A 21377-nucleotide genomic window follows, 5' to 3' on the forward strand; every position below is an offset into this window, starting at 1 on the left:
ACGGTTCTTAAAATAGTCTCCCGGAGGGAAGGTTTGTTTAGCTTGATCTCGCATGAATTATATATTGTATGCATTCAGTCCAAACGATATAATAGAGTGAAAAAAGACGATTTGGTTTTCGACGTGTACAACATAACTAACGACGGGATTGACACGAATAAAGAAGATACAAAGGAGCTGCTGTGCAACTTCATGCCATCCACTAGAAGTTGGAGTAAAAAAAGAGCTGGTGAAATTATTTTTTTTTAATTGACTTTAAATTCAACATGTAATCCGTTTCGATTCTATAATACTTTTATCATTAATGATTGATTACGATATTGCCCCTTATATCAGTTTCTTTAAAAATTCAGCAGTTAAAAGTCCAAAGCTGAGAACAGTACTTGTATAATATACTTTATTTTAGACGGTTATATTTCACACAATAGAACGAAGTTAATTTATTAACATTAATTTATTAAATATTAGGCAAACTATTAATAAACTTATAAAATCAATGAATAAACCAATGAAAACGTAATATCTGCATTAGCATGATGAGGCTTCAAACTGATATGAATGACATATCTAGAAAATTCTCCATGCAGTGTCATTCACAACAATCAATTTTAATTTTAACATAGATTTACATCAAAATCCTTTGTTTCAATTACAAATTAATAGAGAACTATCTAAAAATCATCGTTCGCATGGAACATCTTAAAATAAAAAACTTCGTAAAAATTGTAAAACGACTTTTAAATTGTTACAAGCATCGAAGATTTGAATGCTTTAAATTGTTTGTTATAGTTACAAGAAATCTATTCGAAGTATAAAATAAATTTTGATGACTCGACATCCCGTAATTAATTTAGAATTAGCTAGAAAAATACTATGATCGAAAATCACCGAATGATTTAATATTATCAAATAATTAAAATAAGTACTCCAATATTTCAAATAATTTTATATATCTTTCTCTGCTATCTGATATCTGCCTAGATCTCTTACTATTTACCCCACAAAGAATACTCTCTTTAAATCCATCACCCTCGGGGGTGTTAAACTTGATTGGAATCCCGTGGCTTCGCATGTGCTCATTGTTGGCAACACACATAGAAATTGTAGTATAACAAAGTTTTTCTATCCTAGTTACCACGAGCTTATTAGGAATTACAAGGCTTTCATTGTGCACCAACCTGGTAACACAATAGAGGTATAAATTACTTAAACTGCCTAAAGTTATGGTAGCACGTGCATAGACTGCTGCTGAATTCCTAATTTCTTTGTGCAAGCCAAGAACTGGTCTACGGATAACAATTTGGGATGAAATTGTAACAATCTGATTATATCAATATACCATAGGCATTATATTTTGAAATTAGTGAGTTATCGTAAAAAGCTCAATGTGATAAATTCAACTTCACGAAATTATGACAATTCGTGAAAATGTGCCCACGATTATCACAATCGAATCCTCGCACCATCTACACAAAAGTGATTTAAAATACTAAAACAAAATAAAATATGTAAAGTCCTATTTATCGCCAATCACTATTTTATACGATATTATCCAACGTATATGTCTTTATTAACAAATTTTAATATCAATGTACAAACACTAGTAGCTATTAATAATTTAAAAATTTATAAATATATATTTAAGTTTATTAATAGTACTAAAATTAATTTATAAATTAATTATTTAATAAGAATTTGTAGTAAACAATTATATGAATGGCATCAGGCCTTATGATGTATATTAAAAGTCAATAAATAAAAAAAAAAATACCACAGGATTCGGATGTTTCTCTGTATTCTTATTCGCCATTAATAATAAAAATATTAAATATTTAGTCGTGCCTAATTACTTAATTTACTTAATTTATGTTTTATGCATATGATACAGATATAATTTGACTTTGAATTAAATGTAAAAATAAACATGTATCATTACTATCAAATGTAATAATGAAAGTTATTAACATATTATCAACATATGTTGTGTCATATATCAATCTATAAAGACTAATAACGTAATAAAGTATAGAAAATCAATATACGAGTACAACTTTCAATGATCAATATTTTCAACTTATGCCTGGATGTTGAGAAGTATTTTAAAAAGGAATAAAGCTGATTAAAGACTTAATGAGTAGGCAACATATTATTTAAATAAAATTAACTCTTCAGATATATATTTTTACAAAATTGAACAATTTTTTTTAATAATTTAAAAAAAAAAATAGAAAATGTTAAAAAAAATGAACAAGAAGTGAGTCACTTAATTTTAAAATTTTTGCACCTAGGGTTTCAATATGAAAAAACATGAATTTTATTTTGTTACATCAGGACAAGAAACAGGCAAAGTCTCTTATTAATTAAATGGAGAATAATAAAAATTTAATGCATATCTACTTAAATGTTTACGACAATATTAAACAATAAAATTTAAAAATATATATTAAAAATCAATTACGAAAAGATTGTAGAAAAATAAATTTGCATTAAGCATTTTAGAAAAAAATTAAGAATACCTTGTATATGTTTAAGAAGGTCGTACCTTTTGAAAATGTGCATGAAGTAAAACTTTTTTGTACTTATGTACAGTTTTATATAACATAAATACAATAATCTTGTTTTGTTTATTAATTTTAAGTAATTTGCTTGTTCAGCAGTATATTTTGCAAGAGTATTTTTTGTAATAAAAATTACAAAAAGTTTTTGAAGTAAAACTTCTTTAGGCGCGATATGGGTGTAAAAATTTTTAGGCGCGACACGGGTGTAAATCCGTACAAATGCAACGAAAATGCCAACGTGTAGTTGAACACTACGACGCCGTAAGCGCTGATGTCGCGAGTATCCACTCCATTAATTGAATCACGTTTTTTTTACAAAAGAAGAGGTTGCTGTATTATGTCCTCATGGAATAAGACTTTTCTTAGAGAATAAATGTGCCATGGAATATAATAAATTTATATTGAATCTCGTTGAAGACAAAATAATATCTACTGCCACGGATATTTATGTAGGTTGCCATGCGACAGATCAACAATCATACATTCGTCAGCAGTTTCAAAAAAATCGATTATTGATACCGGGGCTTTGCCGTATGAAATAATTTTAGTTCTGAATAAATTTTACATAATAACAACTAATATTGATGTAAGTGATGGCTTAGCTAATGGTTGTGTGGGAAAATTAGTGTACATAGAACGTGGCGATAATGATGAACTTCTACGTTTATGGTTTGAATTTCCCGGTAAGATAGGTAACAAAATTAGGAAGAAAGCTTCACATCATATTCAAACTCTTAATATCAGTAGGACAGCTGTGCCGATGCTCAGGAGATCTTATTATTATTGATGTTATATGATTATTAAAAGATGATTTTTAAAATTCAAATATGATGTTTTTTTATTTTTATCTTAATTGCCTACTCATACAATATTAAAAGTTTTACTTCAATCGCGTGTGATCCTTACGCGCACTCTTTTTTTATTATATAAGGGAATATACGTTCCGAATTGACCTTAACAGTCCCAGATTTTTATAGATGAATTGTCCCGCATTGTCCCAAAATTTTGAATTGAAATGTTGAAATTAAATTTTCGCTAACGCTTATTAATAATATTACAGGTCTACATCAAATATCTGAAAATATGCTTAAATTAACCCTGTTTTTGGACGACATCCACATGACGTGCTGTGTGTACGATTGTCGTCCATGGACGACATGTTGTGTGTCGGACTTAAACTATTGGTAATTCTATTTTTTATTGTAATTTTTAGTTTAATATAAGCGTATAATTTACAATTTTTCAACACATTTTTATCGATAATGATAAAAAAATCTCAGTGCAACTGAGTGGCACAGCAACGATGCTAGGAGAACACACTCCTAGCAAAAGGGTTAAACCACTTATTGCAGAGCCGTAATATTTTAGTATATTCTTTTAGAGCATGATTTCTATGATAAAAAAAGTTTCATAAAAATTGTAAATTTTTTTCAACAATTAACTCCGAAGAAACGGCACGACCGATCGATATTTTAAAAACTAATCAACGCCATTCCCAACCAGTACCTTTTAGACAATTTTCGAATTTTTAAAATAGATTAAGAATTGTAGGCTAAAACGCGGACAAAAAAAATTTTTTTTTATTATTACTAAAGAAACGGTTTGGCCGATCGACGTGCAAAACTTATCAACGCTAGTCCTTATCGAGCTATATCGAATGAAAATGAATTAAAATTTTTGAAAACGGTTCAATAGTTTTTGAGGCAACGTCAACAAAATATCTAGAAACTGCTTACATACACACATACGCACTCACAATTTTCCTAAAGTTAATGTCATTCGATTCAAAATGACTTGAAACGTCAAGAAAACATAAAATTAGCAAGTCGGATTTTCTGGCGAAAACATGAACTTCTTCAGGATGTTATAAATATAGTCACCTTAGGGATCGTTCAAGTATTACATAAGCAGATTTATTACAATTATTTATCTCCCCCCCATCTACCTTGTCAGCAAAAGTAAGCAAAGCTCTTACCCTCTTATTGTTTTTTTAAATATTATAATTACTAGGTTATAATTATAATTTTAAAAATAAGAAAATAGGTTTAGGATGTAGAGATTTTACTGATATGGCATTCAACATAGAGTAACAAAATTATTATATATATACAACCAATGACGTAATCATCAACCAGACTCCCCTGCCCTCCATGTCAAACCAAAATAAGCAAATCAATAACCCCCCCGCCCCCCTATAGTGCTTAGTTAATACTTGAACGGCCCCTTATATCTAATCGTAAGTGTAAGTATGCTATCTAATATCATCCACTACTTTGACGACATCTGAAGAAAAATAACAATTAATCAAATAAAAATAAATCTCATTTCCCGCTCCGATATTGAATGGCAAACAAGCAAAAATATGTTGACATACCCCTACGTTCAATCGCTCACAATTGTCCAAACTCCCATTGGCAAAGAAATCTTTTGAGATTCAAAATACCCAAACATTGTGTATAGCACGTACTAGATTTCTATAAAAACAGCACGAATAGACATTTAGACATTATCATCGCGGATCATGAAAATAAACCGGAAATGTCCGACAAGCGTAAAAGGACACAATACATGAACGCGTGTTCCTCGGCCGAGGTACCAGCGGTATCAAATTCTCGAATTCATCCTCAACGGGACGTCTTCTAGATATGATAAAATAAGAAAGTTGAACGGAATACCATAATAGAAGATTTTGTCTAGAAGATGTTCTTATATTGTCATCACGGTGTGGATGTACACAACATCCGGTCGTACAATGGACGTAGCCGTTACCGAATTCGGTTACCGATTTTTGGGATCTGAATGTCCTTATGAAAATGTTTTATTCGTTTTATTCAAAAAAATTCTTTTAGAGAATTTCAATCGACGATATAATAGGTCATTGTGAATCGTGAAATATGATGTCGATCAAACTGGAAATGGTATGCTTCAAAGTTCATATGAAGTCTTCGTTTTTTTTTGCTAAAATGAGTATACTTAAGAAAGCTAGTTGAGGCGTAAAAACGCAGAACTTACAATTATATATCGGTTTACTAATAATTACAATGACGTTACAGATATTTTCATTGAATGTTATATAGACATTACACACTTATTCTGAATTTTCATGTTATTATATACTAGAAAGAATATGGGATAAGTCGCAGAGAATTAAAAAAAAACCCTATCCGTGTATAATTAATTGTAATTTATGTTACGTACTTTATAAAACTTAAAATTTATTAAAACTTTCTTTCGATAATTCAGGTTGCTGGGTTATAATTTAACCCTTGTAGCTGTGGACTGTATTAGGCACTCATTTGTTTGTATATTATGTATTTGTTGCAGTTCTAATTACAATCACTGATTTGTTACTAAGTTATAATGGAAGAAGATATATTTATTGGGTATTTATTTTACATGTTATTTCGCGGACTTTTAGAAGTGAACAACTAGTTCAATTAAAACACTCCGCTACCCCCTCTACCAGGGTAAGCAACCATTCCGTGCAAAGTTTAATGCCCTGAAGGTTGGCACCTTCATGGCCAATATAATAAAACGAAAATAGGTCCGAACATTAATATTAGAACAAAAACAATTAATTAAAAGAGTTTTTCGAACTAAATACGTTTAAAGAATGTAATCATTCGTTTTTTATTATAATTGAAATCATAGCGTTCATATCTTAATTAGAAATAAATTGTTTTAGATATATTGTCATCTTAAACTTGTTTTATTCAATTTTAACCAAATTAACTCGGTGCCGATTAATTAAACTATATTGTTTAAAAAACAATTTGAGGTTTCATACATATTGATAAATACAAGGGTATAAAAAGTTATAAAAAAAATGATGAAAAGCTATATACCGAAATCTCAATTTTTAACTTATATCTCTCAAAAAAAATCTTCAATGAACAGATCAGGAAAATAAAAGATAAAAATGTCCTAATTAAATTGTTGATTATGAGTAAATTGTGAACTATTAGCAAATTATAACCATAATTAAATTCAGTGGTGTTGTCGAGCGCCGAAACGTTGTTCCGGTAAATTATTTTTAGGCCGAAATGCGTTTCGGCCAAAAAAATTTAAAAATTGCTACATACAATAAATGATTTGATAAGTGAATTTTATAATTTAACCAATATTTATTAAACTTTTCTATTATTGTAATAAACATGCATATATATGTGCAAAATAGGTTCAGTAATGATTTTTGTTTCTTTTTCTTTCGAACGGAACCGAAACAAAATGAGATCCGGTTTTTGAACCGGTTTAAATTAGTTTTTTAATTTAATTTCCGGTTTTAGCGTTCCGATAACAAAAATATTAGCACAACACCACTGATTAAATCCTATTCCATATTAGAATTGGTAAATTAAAAACGTCAAAAATTGACCTGCACAATTTCCAATTATAACTTTTTAGCTTTTTGCAGTTTTAAATTGAATCAGAATTCAGCTATTCATTATAAATAAATAGCTCTACCGATCAGCATGCAATATAATTCAAAGGTTTCGTGAAAATTTTGAAATCAGCTCTAGCCGTTTCTAAGAAAACGTGTAATTTTCTGTGCAAACGCACTTTTATCAATTTTACAACGATTTAGACTGTTTTTTTATTTATGTATATCATCGATTTAAACCTAAGGGCCATATAAGCTGTTGTAATAAATTACTTAGAAACTAACTTTGTTTTTCTGTGAATGGCAATTAAGACAGTTGCTGCATCTTCGTGTGATGAATTTGATTTTTACAATTTCGGTAACTCTGATGAGTTTTTATAATTGCTATCTACATTTCCAAGTGAAAACTGATGTCCGCTTGAAGCGTTCCGTCGCTCTAACCACTTATCTACTATCAACCCCAAAGACTGAATTTAAATGACAAAAACATATATGATTAGCGAATTAGATAACTGGATATAACACTGTTTCTTTAGAAAGTTGGAATGAAAAATCCTAATATGCAATAGATATGTCTAGTATTGTCTTTAAATGATGTCTCAATTATATATTTTACCAAGAAAACCATCGTTCTCGAACAATACAATATTGTTTTGAATAGTGACTTGTGACAAATCCAAACGAAAATAAAATTTGGTCGTCATCCGTTTCCATTCTCAGCGTGTTGTCAAACATTTGTAAACAAGAGTGTGGATTCACTGCAGCTCTATGTGTCATTGTTCATGATATTTATTGTTGTGCACGTGCGAGAAGGCGACGCGTCACCGCGCGTTTATTGCGAAAAAAATAACAAAAACAAACAATAGGAATCGTTCGCCGCACACCCGAGGACGAATCCTCTAGGCCGCGGTGGCGGTTGCGAGGCAGAGTCGATTTGGCAGCAGATAGAGGCATTTATTGGAAATTAAAGCCAACCGGGTTCTGGCGAAGAGCAGTGATATTTAACATGTCATAATAAATATTTTGTTTCAACAGTTTTGTCTACCCTATTAGCTGATTGTTTAAAATTTAACCTAATGTTTTATGAGAGGCAACCCATCAGTTAACCATTCTCCTATGTGCGGCGATTATATTTGGTCTTTTTTTTATTAAATTTATATGTAACAATCAGAATTAAGTAAGTAATTCTATGAGCTACAGCGAGAACATAATCTAAACAAATATTAGGTTGTCAAATATCTCCCTTCCGCCTTTTTGTATTATAAACCAAGAGCAAAAAAGCGGAAGGGAGATATTTGACAACCTAATATATAATGTAAAGTAAAAAAAAAAATAATAATAATAAATAACTAAAACTAAATAATTATCTATAATAATAATAGCAAATAAATAGAAATAATGATCATAAAAATTATAAAAAGAAAAAAAAATATTAATAATAATAATAATAATAATAAATATAATAATAGAATAGAAAACTATTCCATTGATCAGTTAACTAATTAGTTATTTAAATAAATTAATATAAATCATATGAAAATTTCCTCTTCAGCCTTTTAGAATTAGGGATCTCGAGTAGTGCTGAAACTATGTGGTTTGGGTGTGTTTCCAGTTTTAAGTGATGGTGAAGGCTATTACTGCTAATTACATCCACAATATATGGAATGTTAAGATCATTGTGGATAGTTTGGTTGCTGATGAAGCAGGGGGCATCAGCGATTTGTCTCAAAATCATTGGTTGGGCACGTTGTATAAGAACTATATAGCACAACCCCAAAGTTCAATGCCATAAGTATATTAGGTCTATCGTCGAATATTTATGAGTGTAGGTTGCAGCAATTACCACTAAAGCCGATTTTACTAGAAATTATATTTGTGATCTGTAACTTCAAGTGGATATTTCACATTATGCTGCCTGATGTTGAGCTTGGCTGAAACCGAAATTAATAAAATAGTTTTTACAAATTAAGTGAACTAGTCAAATTGTATCAAAATAAAGCTGGTCAAATTCATATTTCACATAGGTGTTGATAGTACTTTTTTAAAACCTAATTGGTGATGCCAACCAGTGTCTGATAGTAGGTAATCAAGCTACAAAATCACTAATCTGCTGACTATAAATATTTAGCAATTAGTAGTAATAGACTTTTTTCAGCAATTAAGTCAACTGGTCAACTAGTCTCGAAAGAGAAGTGGTCAAGGTCAATACTTATTCCTTATAGGTGTTGATAGTACTTTTTTTAAATCCTAATTGTTGATGCCAATAAACCAATTGATGTGGCTGATAGTAAGTTACAAAATCACTTAATTGTTCACTATAAATATCAGACAATTAAATAATAGAATACTATATTTTTTACCAATTAAGTTAACTCGTCAAATTGTCTCAAAAAGAAAGTGGTCAATTCTTATTTCATGTACTTGTTTTAAACTTAATTGTTATGATTTAACAAGCGGGTTATGATGCTACAAAGTCACTCATTTGTAACTTATAATAATAGAAAACTTTATTATTCTCTAATAAACTCAACTGGTTAGGTTGTCTAGGAAGAAAAGTGATCAATTCTTATTTCATATAGATGTTGATAGTACCTTCTTTCAATCCTAATCGTTGTCACCAAATAATGGCTAGCTGTGAATAATGAAACTACAAATTCACTAAATTGTTGACTTCAAGTTCTACAAATCAAGAAACTCATATCGAAAGAAAAGAGAATCTCTCACATTTTCTTCAAATTTTATAAAGGCCTTGAAAAGTGTATATTTAACAATTTATGCCAATTTGTCAACTTGCCACAATCAAAATGCAATCTTATTTCCTTCTGATTTTATATTACGCTAATTGTTAACGCGCACTAATAGTTTATTAATTTGGTAACTAAATTGGCAATTCATTATTTTGTTCTCAATGTATTGCTATTTTATTTGATATTTCCAAATTAGTCAAACTCTTGTCTTGTAAGAAAGGTGATTTTCATTTTGTCGTAGAATTTTTTTCGCCAACTAGTTAGCTGTCGATAGTAATAAAGCGAAAAATTTCCTACAAATATTTGATATTTTGTAATGATAAACCATTTTATATTTTACAATTCAAGTCCTTATTTTATTCGGGTGTTGATAGTGCTTTTTCAAAATCTTAATTGTAAGCACAGCAAGATCCAATTTAGCCGGTTATCAGATACTATAATCAAAATACATAATTGCAATAAAACTCTAATCTAATCACTAAATAAATAATAAATAGTGAAAATAGAGTAAATATATAATGTATGAAACCGAGTACCCTAGTTGGTTAGGTTGGTTAAAATTTAAATGAAAGCCAATTAATTTTTCATCACACAACCACCTGTTCAATGTTTTACTTCAAATATTTAGTTATGGCTTTCAACTATTTAGATAGGCATTTTGTTAGTAACTAGTGAGGCTCAAAATATAATTCCTAATAGAAACTATATCAATTCCATGTAACCAAGTCGTCTCTGCAAGTGTTGTTTGTGAGCAATTGTCACAGCAATGTGTCTCAATAGAAACTGACTATAGAAAAATTAACAGTAAGTTGTCGAACAGAACTGAAAAGAGGATATCATGTCGAGAACGGAACAATTCCTTGTATAATTGTCGCTTTTGTTCGATACTTAACGTGGGTGGTTAACTCGAAAACAGATGTTACATATTTATACAATAATAGAGCTATTAGTTCACCTGAGACTGAAAAAGCTAAATTGCATCAGTTTCCTTAAAGACTTGGGTGGCATAATAACGGAAATAGTTCTTAAGTCATGTACTCATGACCCTAATGATAGTCCCTTAAGTCCACACAAATGTAATAAAAAAGAAAAAGGTTGAACTGCGAAATTGATGAAAATCAAACCGTATGTAATTGTTAAAGTATAAGTGTAATAGATTATTATACTATTATTCAATTTATTACCAGATTATAAAGTAACGTTTATTAATATATATTATTCTTTTCAAAATTGTATATACAAGATTTTAATATAACTATTTTAATAATAAGAAATTGAAATTAACAAGAAATTGAGTTTTGACCCTCGACCCTAAACGCTTTCGTTTAAATTTACGGTAAATCTAGCCGTCTCGTACAATAAAACTTAAAAATGTAAGTTTGTAAGTTAATATTAAATTTTAATAAAATATAATGATTGAATACCATTCTAATTAATAATGAATTATACTTAAGAAGAGGATGATATTTTCCAGACATTTTGGATATACAGTTTTCAGGTGATATTAAAAAAAGTTGTTTCGACAGTTTTATTATTCAAATTGTTAATTCAGTAATGAATTAATAAGATTCTATTAAAATAAAGTTAAAATAAAAACTCGTGTCGACAGTTCTCTCTTCAAAAGTTTTGAATTATGTTATATAACTGATTCTACTCTCCAAAAATTTAAATAAACAAAATATTGTTTGCAGTACTTTTATCTATAAAATAGGATTAGAGAGACAAATTCAAAAACCCAGCCTCATATAAAATTACTCAATAAGGCCTCAATAAGAACATGAGTATTTGCCTCAAATCTTGACCTTTTTTATAAAAAAATACGGTTATTATATAATATAAAAAGTCGTATCATATAAGCTTCGGTTTTTTGTAAAAAATGAAATAAATACGGATATGGAGGTAAAACTTCCAAGAACGGGGTTATTATTTGTTCCAAATGAAGAATAACATGTAATTTATGTGTGTTTGCGGATATTTAAGCATGATGGCTTTAAATTATAGGATTAAAAGAAAAAAGTAATATATATATATATATATATATATATATATATATATATATATATATAGTATATATATAGTATATATACTGATTTGTATGTATAGCTTATTTTATTATTAAACAACCTTTTCTACAGGTAACCAATAATTAACCAATTTATTATGAGGTTTGTATAATGATAAGCACAATTAAAACATATCTGAACAAATACATCATGAAATGGTAAAATTAATAAATTGCGATTAAAATACAGACGCATTTACAAACGTAGTCATAGTCATTCAATAAATTTGTTTATTAAATATTTATTTATGAAAAGTATTACATTTATCATAATTAATTGTGCTTGTTATTTCATTTTTTATTGTACTTAATATATAGTATAATAAATTTAAATTGAAATTGAAATTAATTCAATAAATATATTTTTAATAAAAATATGCAATTAAAATGTAAGTATTTTTGTATCACAAATAAAAAACCAATCAAGCATTTGAGTGAACTCTTGAATCAAAAAGAATGAAGAATGAATAAATGCGAATTTTAAGATGCTTTTCTACTTTGTTTCAGCTTTACTTTTTCAATATTTACAAAACATCACAGATTAAAAATATTTTGATAACATTCAAACTCATTTATTCTCACCGTACCTAAAAATTGTTATTGTTACGAGATATGAGTGCGTAATAACTCATTTAACATCTTAGAGAACTAATATAAATAAAGTTAAGTGTTCGCGCAAATAATCTTGGAGAATAAATATTTAATATTACGTTTTCAAAATCCGTCCAAACACGTGCAACAATCGCCAAAGCATATATAAATTTACACAAGGTTTTATAAGAAAAATTGGCTCGTCTGGAATGGGCGTCAGGGCACAATGGTAGAATCCAAACAATGTATAAAATCACATCGAACATATATTGAATTCGATTCTAAAAGCACAATAAATAAAGCAGCGCGTTTCTGCAAAAAATCCGTTGGAATAAAAGCGTCGCAAATGCTCACAAAATCTTAACACACAAGTGACCCGCAACAGCTAAGTAAATAGACCGATGTCCTGGCTTTTTTATTCACGAACCTATAATTTATTTTGATCCTGGCGTTCCTTTGTAAATGTTTAATATTGGAAATAATTTGGGACATCTTTAGTGTGAAATGATTATATTTAGAAAAGAAACATATGGTTTGTTGAACACAATTCTTCCAAATTTTAGCTACAGTAACAACAATGAAGGTGACAATTATAATAAAAAATTGTGAAAATTGTTTTAAATTCACTTACCGACTTCAGCTCAGATCTTGCAATTGGACTAATTTGAAGCATGTGAAATCTAGATAGTAGTTGGCTCACTAAAAATTCCATACCTATAAGAAAAAATTATGTATTAAAAATTAAATGTTTAAAACACCCGTTTTATGCGACCTGATATCATGCAGTAGTAAAATCGGTTTTCACTTGAAAATATGCATCAAAAACCTGTTTTCATACGGAAACCTGTTTTCATATGGAAACATATTTCCATGGAAATAGCCATCATACAGAATAGAATACAAAAATAAAAACAACTTATGTATTTAATTAATCAGTCTGTCAAATGTTCTATGAATATTTAGAACGTAAAATATAATATTAGAAATTAATATATATTTTAATATTAAAAAATTAAAAAATTGTTCTTAACTATAGAAACAAAGTTGATCGACATCCAAATGATTGCCAATTTCAAATCCACCTGGTTGCCAATCATTACAAAACCACGCATAATAAAAGACTTGCGAGAACTTATTTATTAGATTTATTACAATAGTCAATAATATATAATTTTAGTCTAGAGTACATGTGTATATAATTTTATGTTAAAACTAGAGCATAGCATTTTTCTAGTAACAAAACCAAAATTAGATATATAGAACACAACTAAAAGACGATAATTTGGTTTTCCTATGAAAGGCCACAATAAAATAAACTAATTGCTCAATGTCTTCCTATAGACATATTGTATTTTATATGAAAATAAATAAAATCAAATATAAAGAAAATGGTATTTGTAATTGAATACGTTTCATTAGATTTAGAAAATAATATGTTAATTTAGAAAAGATTTCAATTATATCTGGTAATCAGAGAAGGTGTGCACTTGTATCAATATATATCAGTAAAATTGGATTTCATTTTTGTCGATGATCTAATAAATAATATTATCTAAATTTTTATTATATTAATATATTTCAGAATATAATAATGTGAATTTTCAAATTGCTTGTAAATTTCCATTTTTTGCTCTTTTCATAGTTCTTTTATACCAAAAGTAATTATCGTGCAATTATTTTCGTATGGTATAAAATGTAACTGTTATTACTTAATATTTTATATCAAAATTTAATTAAGATATAATTTAGTACATTAATAAAAGGTGAACCACTGGGGTTTTCTTTTAAAATTCTATGTTATTTGGCAAACTAATTGCTCAATGTTTTTCTATTTAGACAGATTGTAATTTATAAGAAAAAAAAATCTTAATATTTAATGATCGTAATCAATCGAATTTTCATCGCTGTTTGGAATTTCTTGACATCGATTTATTATTACCTTACGCTGCTTTATATCTTCTACAACAGAATCACTAATCAAAATTAATAAGATCAATAATGATATGTTTCGGCCGATGCATAGTGCAGTGTTCTATTAAAAGAATTCAAATTGCTTGTGGTAGTTGGATCTAAATATTACGTAATCACATGAATACTTGTTATTTGATGTTAACGGAACAAAAGACAACACCGTACTGACAAAATTCAATAAATAGTAGTAGCCAAAATATGTATATAAATGCTGTGGTTTTCAAACATTACTGAACTGGAAAAATAACCTTTATTAAAACTGCACTGCGTGGAATGTACCGTATAGGATTAAAACGTCAATAATCAATTAAAAATTATATGCTTGTAAGAAAAATGATACGTTTATAACTTATTATGAAAGTTTGAAATATAGTAACAAAGAACAAACTTGAGTAATTGAATTCATAATGATTTTAATGTGTTCTATTATAAAATAGAATATCTTGGAACTTCACGATAGTTTTTATTTATTAAGTATAATGATGGAAATAACATACCGTAGATCGCTTAAGTTACACTTCATATATAAAATATAAATTATTAAGTTTTTAATTTATATATATATATATATATATATATATATATAATAGGTTGTCAAATATCTCCCTTCCGCCTTTTTGTATTATAAACCAAGAGCAAAAAAGCGGAAGGGAGATATTTGACAACCTAATATATATGCACCAATTTCATCATGTAAATTCTAAACGTCAGTAAATTTTTTGGTTGTACTTACAATGTTTAAATTGGAAGCCAATCCATTGATTGATTATGGTACATATTCAATACAAAGTTAAAATTGTAAGACAAAAAAATAAATCTATAGAAAACTTTAGGCCAGATTTGAATAAACTAATTTATTTTATAAATCAAATATTTGATCATTTTATTTTACATTAACATGTATGTAAGAAGCAAGACCAGGATGTCACAATACATAAAATTTATAATAACCTGAAACCGAAATTATTTTTTTTGACAAATAGTTAAAAATGATGTAAGTCGTGCATATATATAAAAGTTACAACATATTATTTGATTTAGTTTAAAAATAATTCTTTGATAGTTTTAGAAGCAACCACTAATATCAGGACGGCTGGTTTGGCACTTGGCTTGCCATCCATACCAAGCACTAAATCCATGACGATTGTAGATCAACTTGGCACAGGTTGAGGCTCTGCTGATATCATCGGTGAGCAAATCTGGAAACATATTTTAGTAAAACATTTTTTTTCTATATATACAGTAAACCCTCGCTTTACGCGGCAAGTGCGTACAGTGCAGTATGGGAACCGTGCTATAAGAAACTCGTATTTAACATACAATTCAGGCTAATTCGTAGTGCGTTCTATGGAACCTTACATAGTGCAGTATGGGATCCGTGCTATGAGAGACTCACAGTTGGTACAAATCGCACCATTTTTATCGCGCTGTATGGAGACCAAGAAATACAACTTGAAGTAGGAGTAATACGGACGAAATGACATGTAGGGTATTGACACGATTGACACCTTATTCAAAAATTGGCGCGACGCAATAGTCAGTTCAATCGTGTTCTTAGGCAGCTATTATATAAACGGGCATGTCTAAAAGATAAAAATCAATAACAAAATTTACATCAATACCCTTTTGCACAACGAACTTATGGGCTGTAGACCAAATACCGTGTAATAAGAAGTCCGTGTAGTCGGAGGGATGTCGGATTTTTAGCTCCGTGTAGTATGGGAACCGTGTACCCAGAGTGCCGTGTAAAGCGAGGGCCTACTGTATATATATTTAAACAGCTATCAAAACCATGTGTTTTATATGCTATTGTAAAGTACTTCCTTAAACTAGTGTTTCTAGGAGGTTACGGAGTAGTTGCCCATTCTCGCTTTAAGATGAAATCATGGGGTCAATTTTTCGGATAAAATAGAAATTTTGTGTTACAAGACTGTTGTGTTAAATAATCGTTTGAGTTGGTAGTCTCAAACTGTCAAAAAACCATGTATTTGTTGTACTATCGAGTGTTTTGTACATAAGTAAGTAAAGATAAAGATTATGTGGTTTCACAAACAAAACCTAGCCTCCAATTGGCACAAGCACAAATAACAATTTTATCATAAGAGCAACTTTTTGTTGTCACTTTGATAACAAATACGAGAAGTTAATATTCGTTTGTACCTTTTGGAGGTTAAGTTTTGTGTGTGAAACGCTCGATCGAACAGCAGAGACAAAGCAAATTTTGACAGTTGATGATTACCAACTTATATGTTTATTCAATATAAGAAACCGTAACATAACATTTCTATTTGATACAAGATTTTATCCCAATATTAAATATATTTCTAATAGTGATCAAAATAATTCTTGCAGAAATACCCCGGAGGTCTATGTTCACTTGAATAATATTTTAGATCTATATTCTCAAGTAAAAATATGATATCACAACTGCCTGTTATCAAGCTGACCGAGGCGGGTATCTAAGCAGAAGGGTATAACTAGTATAAGTTGAACAAATATTATTTACAAAAAAATATGAAAATAAAAAAATAAATATTGACCCACAAAATAAGAGAAAAACTGGGGTGTCCTACCACTTGGTTCCAATCAAAATACGGAAAAATCTGTTTAAGGATATACGTAACAGTTTTCCACATTTTCACTAAAAACTAAAAAATGAGTAGCTGAAACAGATTCAAACACAGCCAATTATAATTGTAATTATAAATAAATTAATTATTTGTCTTGGATGACAATAAGTTAAGACATGTAAAAAAATAAAGATCTTCAAAATCTATTCTTTCCATATATTATGGTAATCGAAATGTTGAAGGTTTATATCAGTAATAATTTTACTGTTCTACAGTTTTGAATAAATGATGAGTAAGTAATATTAATAAGTATTATTGGTCGTGTACAAGTTCTTTTACTTAGCACGAAGTTTTATTTGCTATAATATCTATAAGTACCTAGAAGACACGCTGCTGGGTTTAGCTACCATCTTCTGGTTTATATTGTAAGATATTTATTGTTAGCAATCTCTGCTTAATGTTAATGCTCATGTAAAACAGATTGCAGAATAAATTAAATAAAAAAAATAATATCTATAAAGATTACCTTCACATGATACATTGCAATCTTTTCCTGGAGCACCATTTTGGCACCAATATTTATTATTGATTTGGAAAAGTCCATAGTCTCTGGATCCGTCGTTGTTTGGTGGACCAACGGCGGCAGTGTTGCCGGAGCTTTCGGCTTCCACCAAGCATACCCCTAAGACATTTTTTATATAATATTTTTCCAATATGTAAATTATTATGAACATAATTATTAAAAACAATCATCTTAAAGTTTATCAGTACATCTCAAGTTCCTATAAATACGGTTTTAAGACAGATAAATGATTTGTAAAGTGACGATGAAACTAAATAAAAAAGTCTGGCCAAATATAAAAAAATCAAGACAAAATCCCACGTAGAACGTAGTGTTGTCAATATATGAATTATAAAAACAATTAGAAGAATTTGAATCCTATAGGCAAATATCGTGACATTTAAAGAAAAAGTAAAAAACTGCATGCAGAATCAGTTACCTACTGAAAATGAAAATGGTTGTACTCCAATTTTACAAATTATATTTAGTCTAAAGATTTAAAAATAGAACAATAATAAAATAACAATCTAGATTTAATAGTTTCATCTTTTCACAAAGTGAAGTACATACTTACGTCGTTTGATATTTATCAGTTTTACTATGAAAATATATTTAACCTAAACTACATAGATATCATCGTGTTTTGATTTGATAACATGCTACCGTAAATTATTTTACTATCACAATCATTGTTTTAGATATAATATTTGCATAAAATTATCATATCAGTTACAATCAGTACTACTTACAATGATCAAGTAAATCTCTTGGAAAACCTTGTCTTGACAACTCTTGAGCAATTTGACATCTGGTAAGGATTCTAGCTTCGGCACAAGTTGCTGCCAAAGCAATTGCAAACAAAATCAAAAGTTTCATTTTGTATTTATTAAATGTTACACACAAACTGTAATCACTTTTAACACTAATTGGCGACACACACTTAACTTATATATCCCGCGGATAGAATCCAGATAAGATAAAATTGTTCAATAATAATGTTGTCAAAAACCAGTAAATAACTTTTTATCAACTAGTTAATTATCAATCACACTTCGATAATCGATAAAAATAATATTTTTTGTTCTTTGTTTTAGAACAACAAGTTCAGAACCGACAGTTCCATATGCTGTTGTGATTAATTCTTAACCCTGGCTGCTACCAGGCTTTGAAAAGGCAAATCAATGGTTGATCTATCCATTTGATGTATATTTTATTCAAATGCAACCCCATCGCTATCCTTCTAATACCAAAAATATATCTTAACTTATTTTAGAAATAACTAAATAACATATACTAATAAAATAGGCTATTTTGCATTGGAGGCATATTTTGATATAAAATGAATGACACTACACTAGATAGCAAAATCCGGATTTAAATGAAAATGGCCATAATCGCCACGAATCTATTAAAACACTATTTAATAGTAAAATGTGTAATTATAAAATTTCATTAGTTTTGCTTTTGCCTTGCAGACTTGTCTTTATAAATTCAAAGATTTTCAGACAATAGGATTTATTTGTTTTTATTTTATGAGAATGAGACGAATATGGAATATAAAAATTGACGTTTGTTTTAATAAATATAATAATTTCAATCCATGTTGAAATGTCTATCATTAACTATACTGTAATGATCCTGGACAATATACTCTAATTGATACTACTAGCCGATATTATTATATTTGTTCATACTCCAATATCTGAATAATGTAGTAAATTTAAAAAAAAGTTCTATTCTATAGCATACCATCATTTCTAATCAATGGAAATGATTGTCAAGTATATTTTTCGAAGTGTTGTAATAAAATAGTTGTTGTCGAATTGAAGATGGAACGTTTCCACCAGAAACATATTCTATTTACGACACTTACATATTTCTACTAATGATACTATTTACTCCTAATTATATGAAATACTTTTATTCACTCAAGAATTGTTCATTTGATTCAAGCTAGGGTTTGTCGGTTTTCAAAAACCTGTTTTGAAAACCGGCTTTTTGACGAAAATTATGAAATTCGAAAACCGGTTTTTTAGCGAAGAAAATCGGTTTTTGCTGTATGAATGGATGATGACAAATATACTAGATGGAAGCAAGCGTTTTAATACTTGGAAACATATCGGTTCGATAAAATTTGGAATTATATCAGTCTGTTAAAGTTCTCAGAAAGGTTTTGTGTTAGCTTTTGTCTAATGTATATATCAATTTATATTATTATATCAATGTATATATTAATTTAGATCAATATGACTTCTTGTTGAAGGAGTAAATTGCACTACTCAAACATTAAAATAAAAGTTTTTAGCCCTAGAAGCCACAATTAAAAAAAGACCATTTTCAGAATGATTATATAACGCTTTAAAAACGATTAAGCCTAGTTTGGTTGTAAGTTAGAGAATATTTTCTCGGGGTTTTGTTTAATTATTTTTAGAATTAAAATTGACATTAACAAGTATGTATCAACATGTATCTATTTTTTTTATTCAATTAAAAGTTAGTTTTTTACTTAAAAATGTATTATTTTTATTTATTCGAACTCTTTTCTTTCACTATTTAGAAAATATTTATATTCTCATATGTAAAAATTATGCATGAATAACGAATAATCATTTTCTAATTTATTTAATCCAGATCAACTATTATTTCTTTGTTCCACTAATAAAAATTAAAATAAATTCATAAAATTGAACATTAAATTATATATTATTCATAAAATTGAACATTAAATAAATAAATTCAGTCAAAATCTGCTTTAAATCGCACTAAATTTGGGGATAAATTTTTGTTTCTACAGAATATTCGAGCAAAAATTTATTTTCTATATATAATTCGAAAACCGGCTAAAATCGGTTTTCTGGTAAAATTAAAAATTGAAAACCGGTTTTTGTATAAACATAAATATATATATATATACTTATATATACACGATCGTATGATAGATCAAGAGGTTGCAATCTGATAATGTGAATCCAAAAAAGCACGCCTATCTACCTCCGATTGATATCTTTTTCCGCATATAAATAATATTTGGCAAGTAATACGTGTTAGGATATTATGTGTGTTGATAATACTATTAAAAACCGTGTAGAGACTTTTCTATTTAAGTAGTCGTAAAACGTGTTTTTAGTCGTGAGAAAGCGATAGTGACATACTATAATCCTCGACGTGCTGGATTAGTCAAAGCTACTTTGTACAATATCAGCTGACGGTAAATGAATTCGTTGCAATAAATTTTAAAGGGGTACTCAGATCGAATCCCGATCGAGTACTATACACAAACAGAACTAGTGGTGCATGGCATCGTGCCTTAAGGCAAATTGCTGGAATATTCCGTACCGTAAATTAAAGTTTTTAAAAGCATTAAATTTTTTTGAAAACTTTGATAAAACTAAATTTGAGAATATTGAAAGTTTTGAAAAACGAATTTTTTTTGCAAAATTATTTTTTTTTATATTGATATTTTTAAAAATTTAGTTTTTTTTTCTTGAGAGCAGTCGAGCAGTTTTTGACGACGAAAAGTTGTATCCGCACATACATGCATTCTTACATACATACATAAATACAACCATTTTTTCTAAGGTAGGCATGCCAAAATGTTCAGAAGGTTTGAAACGTGAAGATTTATTAGAACCCTTAGCTAATACTAAAGAAAGTTAAAAATTATTTATACTTTTAAATTGTCAAGGATAAGTTGTTAGTTGTTAGTTGTTAATTTAAAAAAAAATAAAAAGATTTGCAAAAAAATTGAAAAGAAAACTGACGAGAAGAAAACACTTCACGACTCACGAGCAATCCACGGAAAAATAAAAAAAAACAAATTGAATTAAAATTAAGTTTTGAATTAATATTGCTATAATTAATATTGCACTTAAAATCATATATTAATAAGATAAAAATTAGACTTTGTATTTAAATATTTAACAGTTGTGAGTACA

At 28.6% G+C, this 21377-nt stretch overlaps 2 protein-coding genes across 3 annotated transcripts in view; both read right to left on the reverse strand.

Annotated features, from left to right (window-relative positions):
• LOC113377013 (pickpocket protein 28) overlaps nucleotides 1-14593 on the reverse strand; it is a 226726-nt gene extending 212133 nt beyond the window's left edge. For both annotated transcript variants that reach the window (XM_026617174.1, XM_026617173.1), the window contains exons 1-2: nucleotides 14279-14593; nucleotides 12971-13053 (exon numbers count right to left, since the gene is read on the reverse strand). The gene's annotated coding sequence lies outside the window, so the exon portion shown is untranslated. The remainder of the gene's footprint in view (nucleotides 1-12970; nucleotides 13054-14278) is intronic.
• Nucleotides 14594-15314: 721 nt separating this feature from the next.
• On the reverse strand, nucleotides 15315-18338 carry LOC113376504 (lysozyme-like). Its single transcript, XM_026616450.1, has 3 exons — nucleotides 18192-18338; nucleotides 17407-17562; nucleotides 15315-15509 (listed from the first exon to the last, which is right to left on the reverse strand). Exons 1-3 carry the CDS (start codon nucleotides 18316-18318, stop codon nucleotides 15376-15378), a joined length of 417 nt encoding a protein of 138 aa, XP_026472235.1. The 5' UTR covers nucleotides 18319-18338; the 3' UTR covers nucleotides 15315-15375.
• Nucleotides 18339-21377: the final 3039 nt, after the last annotated feature.

This window comes from Ctenocephalides felis, unplaced genomic scaffold, assembly GCF_003426905.1.
Source record: "Ctenocephalides felis isolate EL2017-DRISC unplaced genomic scaffold, ASM342690v1 CF-g0.4_SCAFFOLD_01886, whole genome shotgun sequence".
NCBI lineage: Eukaryota > Metazoa > Arthropoda > Insecta > Siphonaptera > Pulicidae > Ctenocephalides > Ctenocephalides felis.

Excerpts from the sequence above, each read along its gene's own strand:
- LOC113376504 (XM_026616450.1), bottom strand. The coding sequence starts at position 18,318 with ATGAAACTTTTGATTTTGTTTGCAATTGCTTTGGCAGCAACTTGTGCC. Across the intron at positions 17,563-18,191 it reads AAGAGATTTACTTGATCATT|GGGTATGCTTGGTGGAAGCC; the intron begins GTAAGTAGTACT and ends AAAATGTCTTAG. Across the intron at positions 15,510-17,406 it reads TTGCAATGTATCATGTGAAG|ATTTGCTCACCGATGATATC; the intron begins GTAATCTTTATA and ends ATATGTTTCCAG.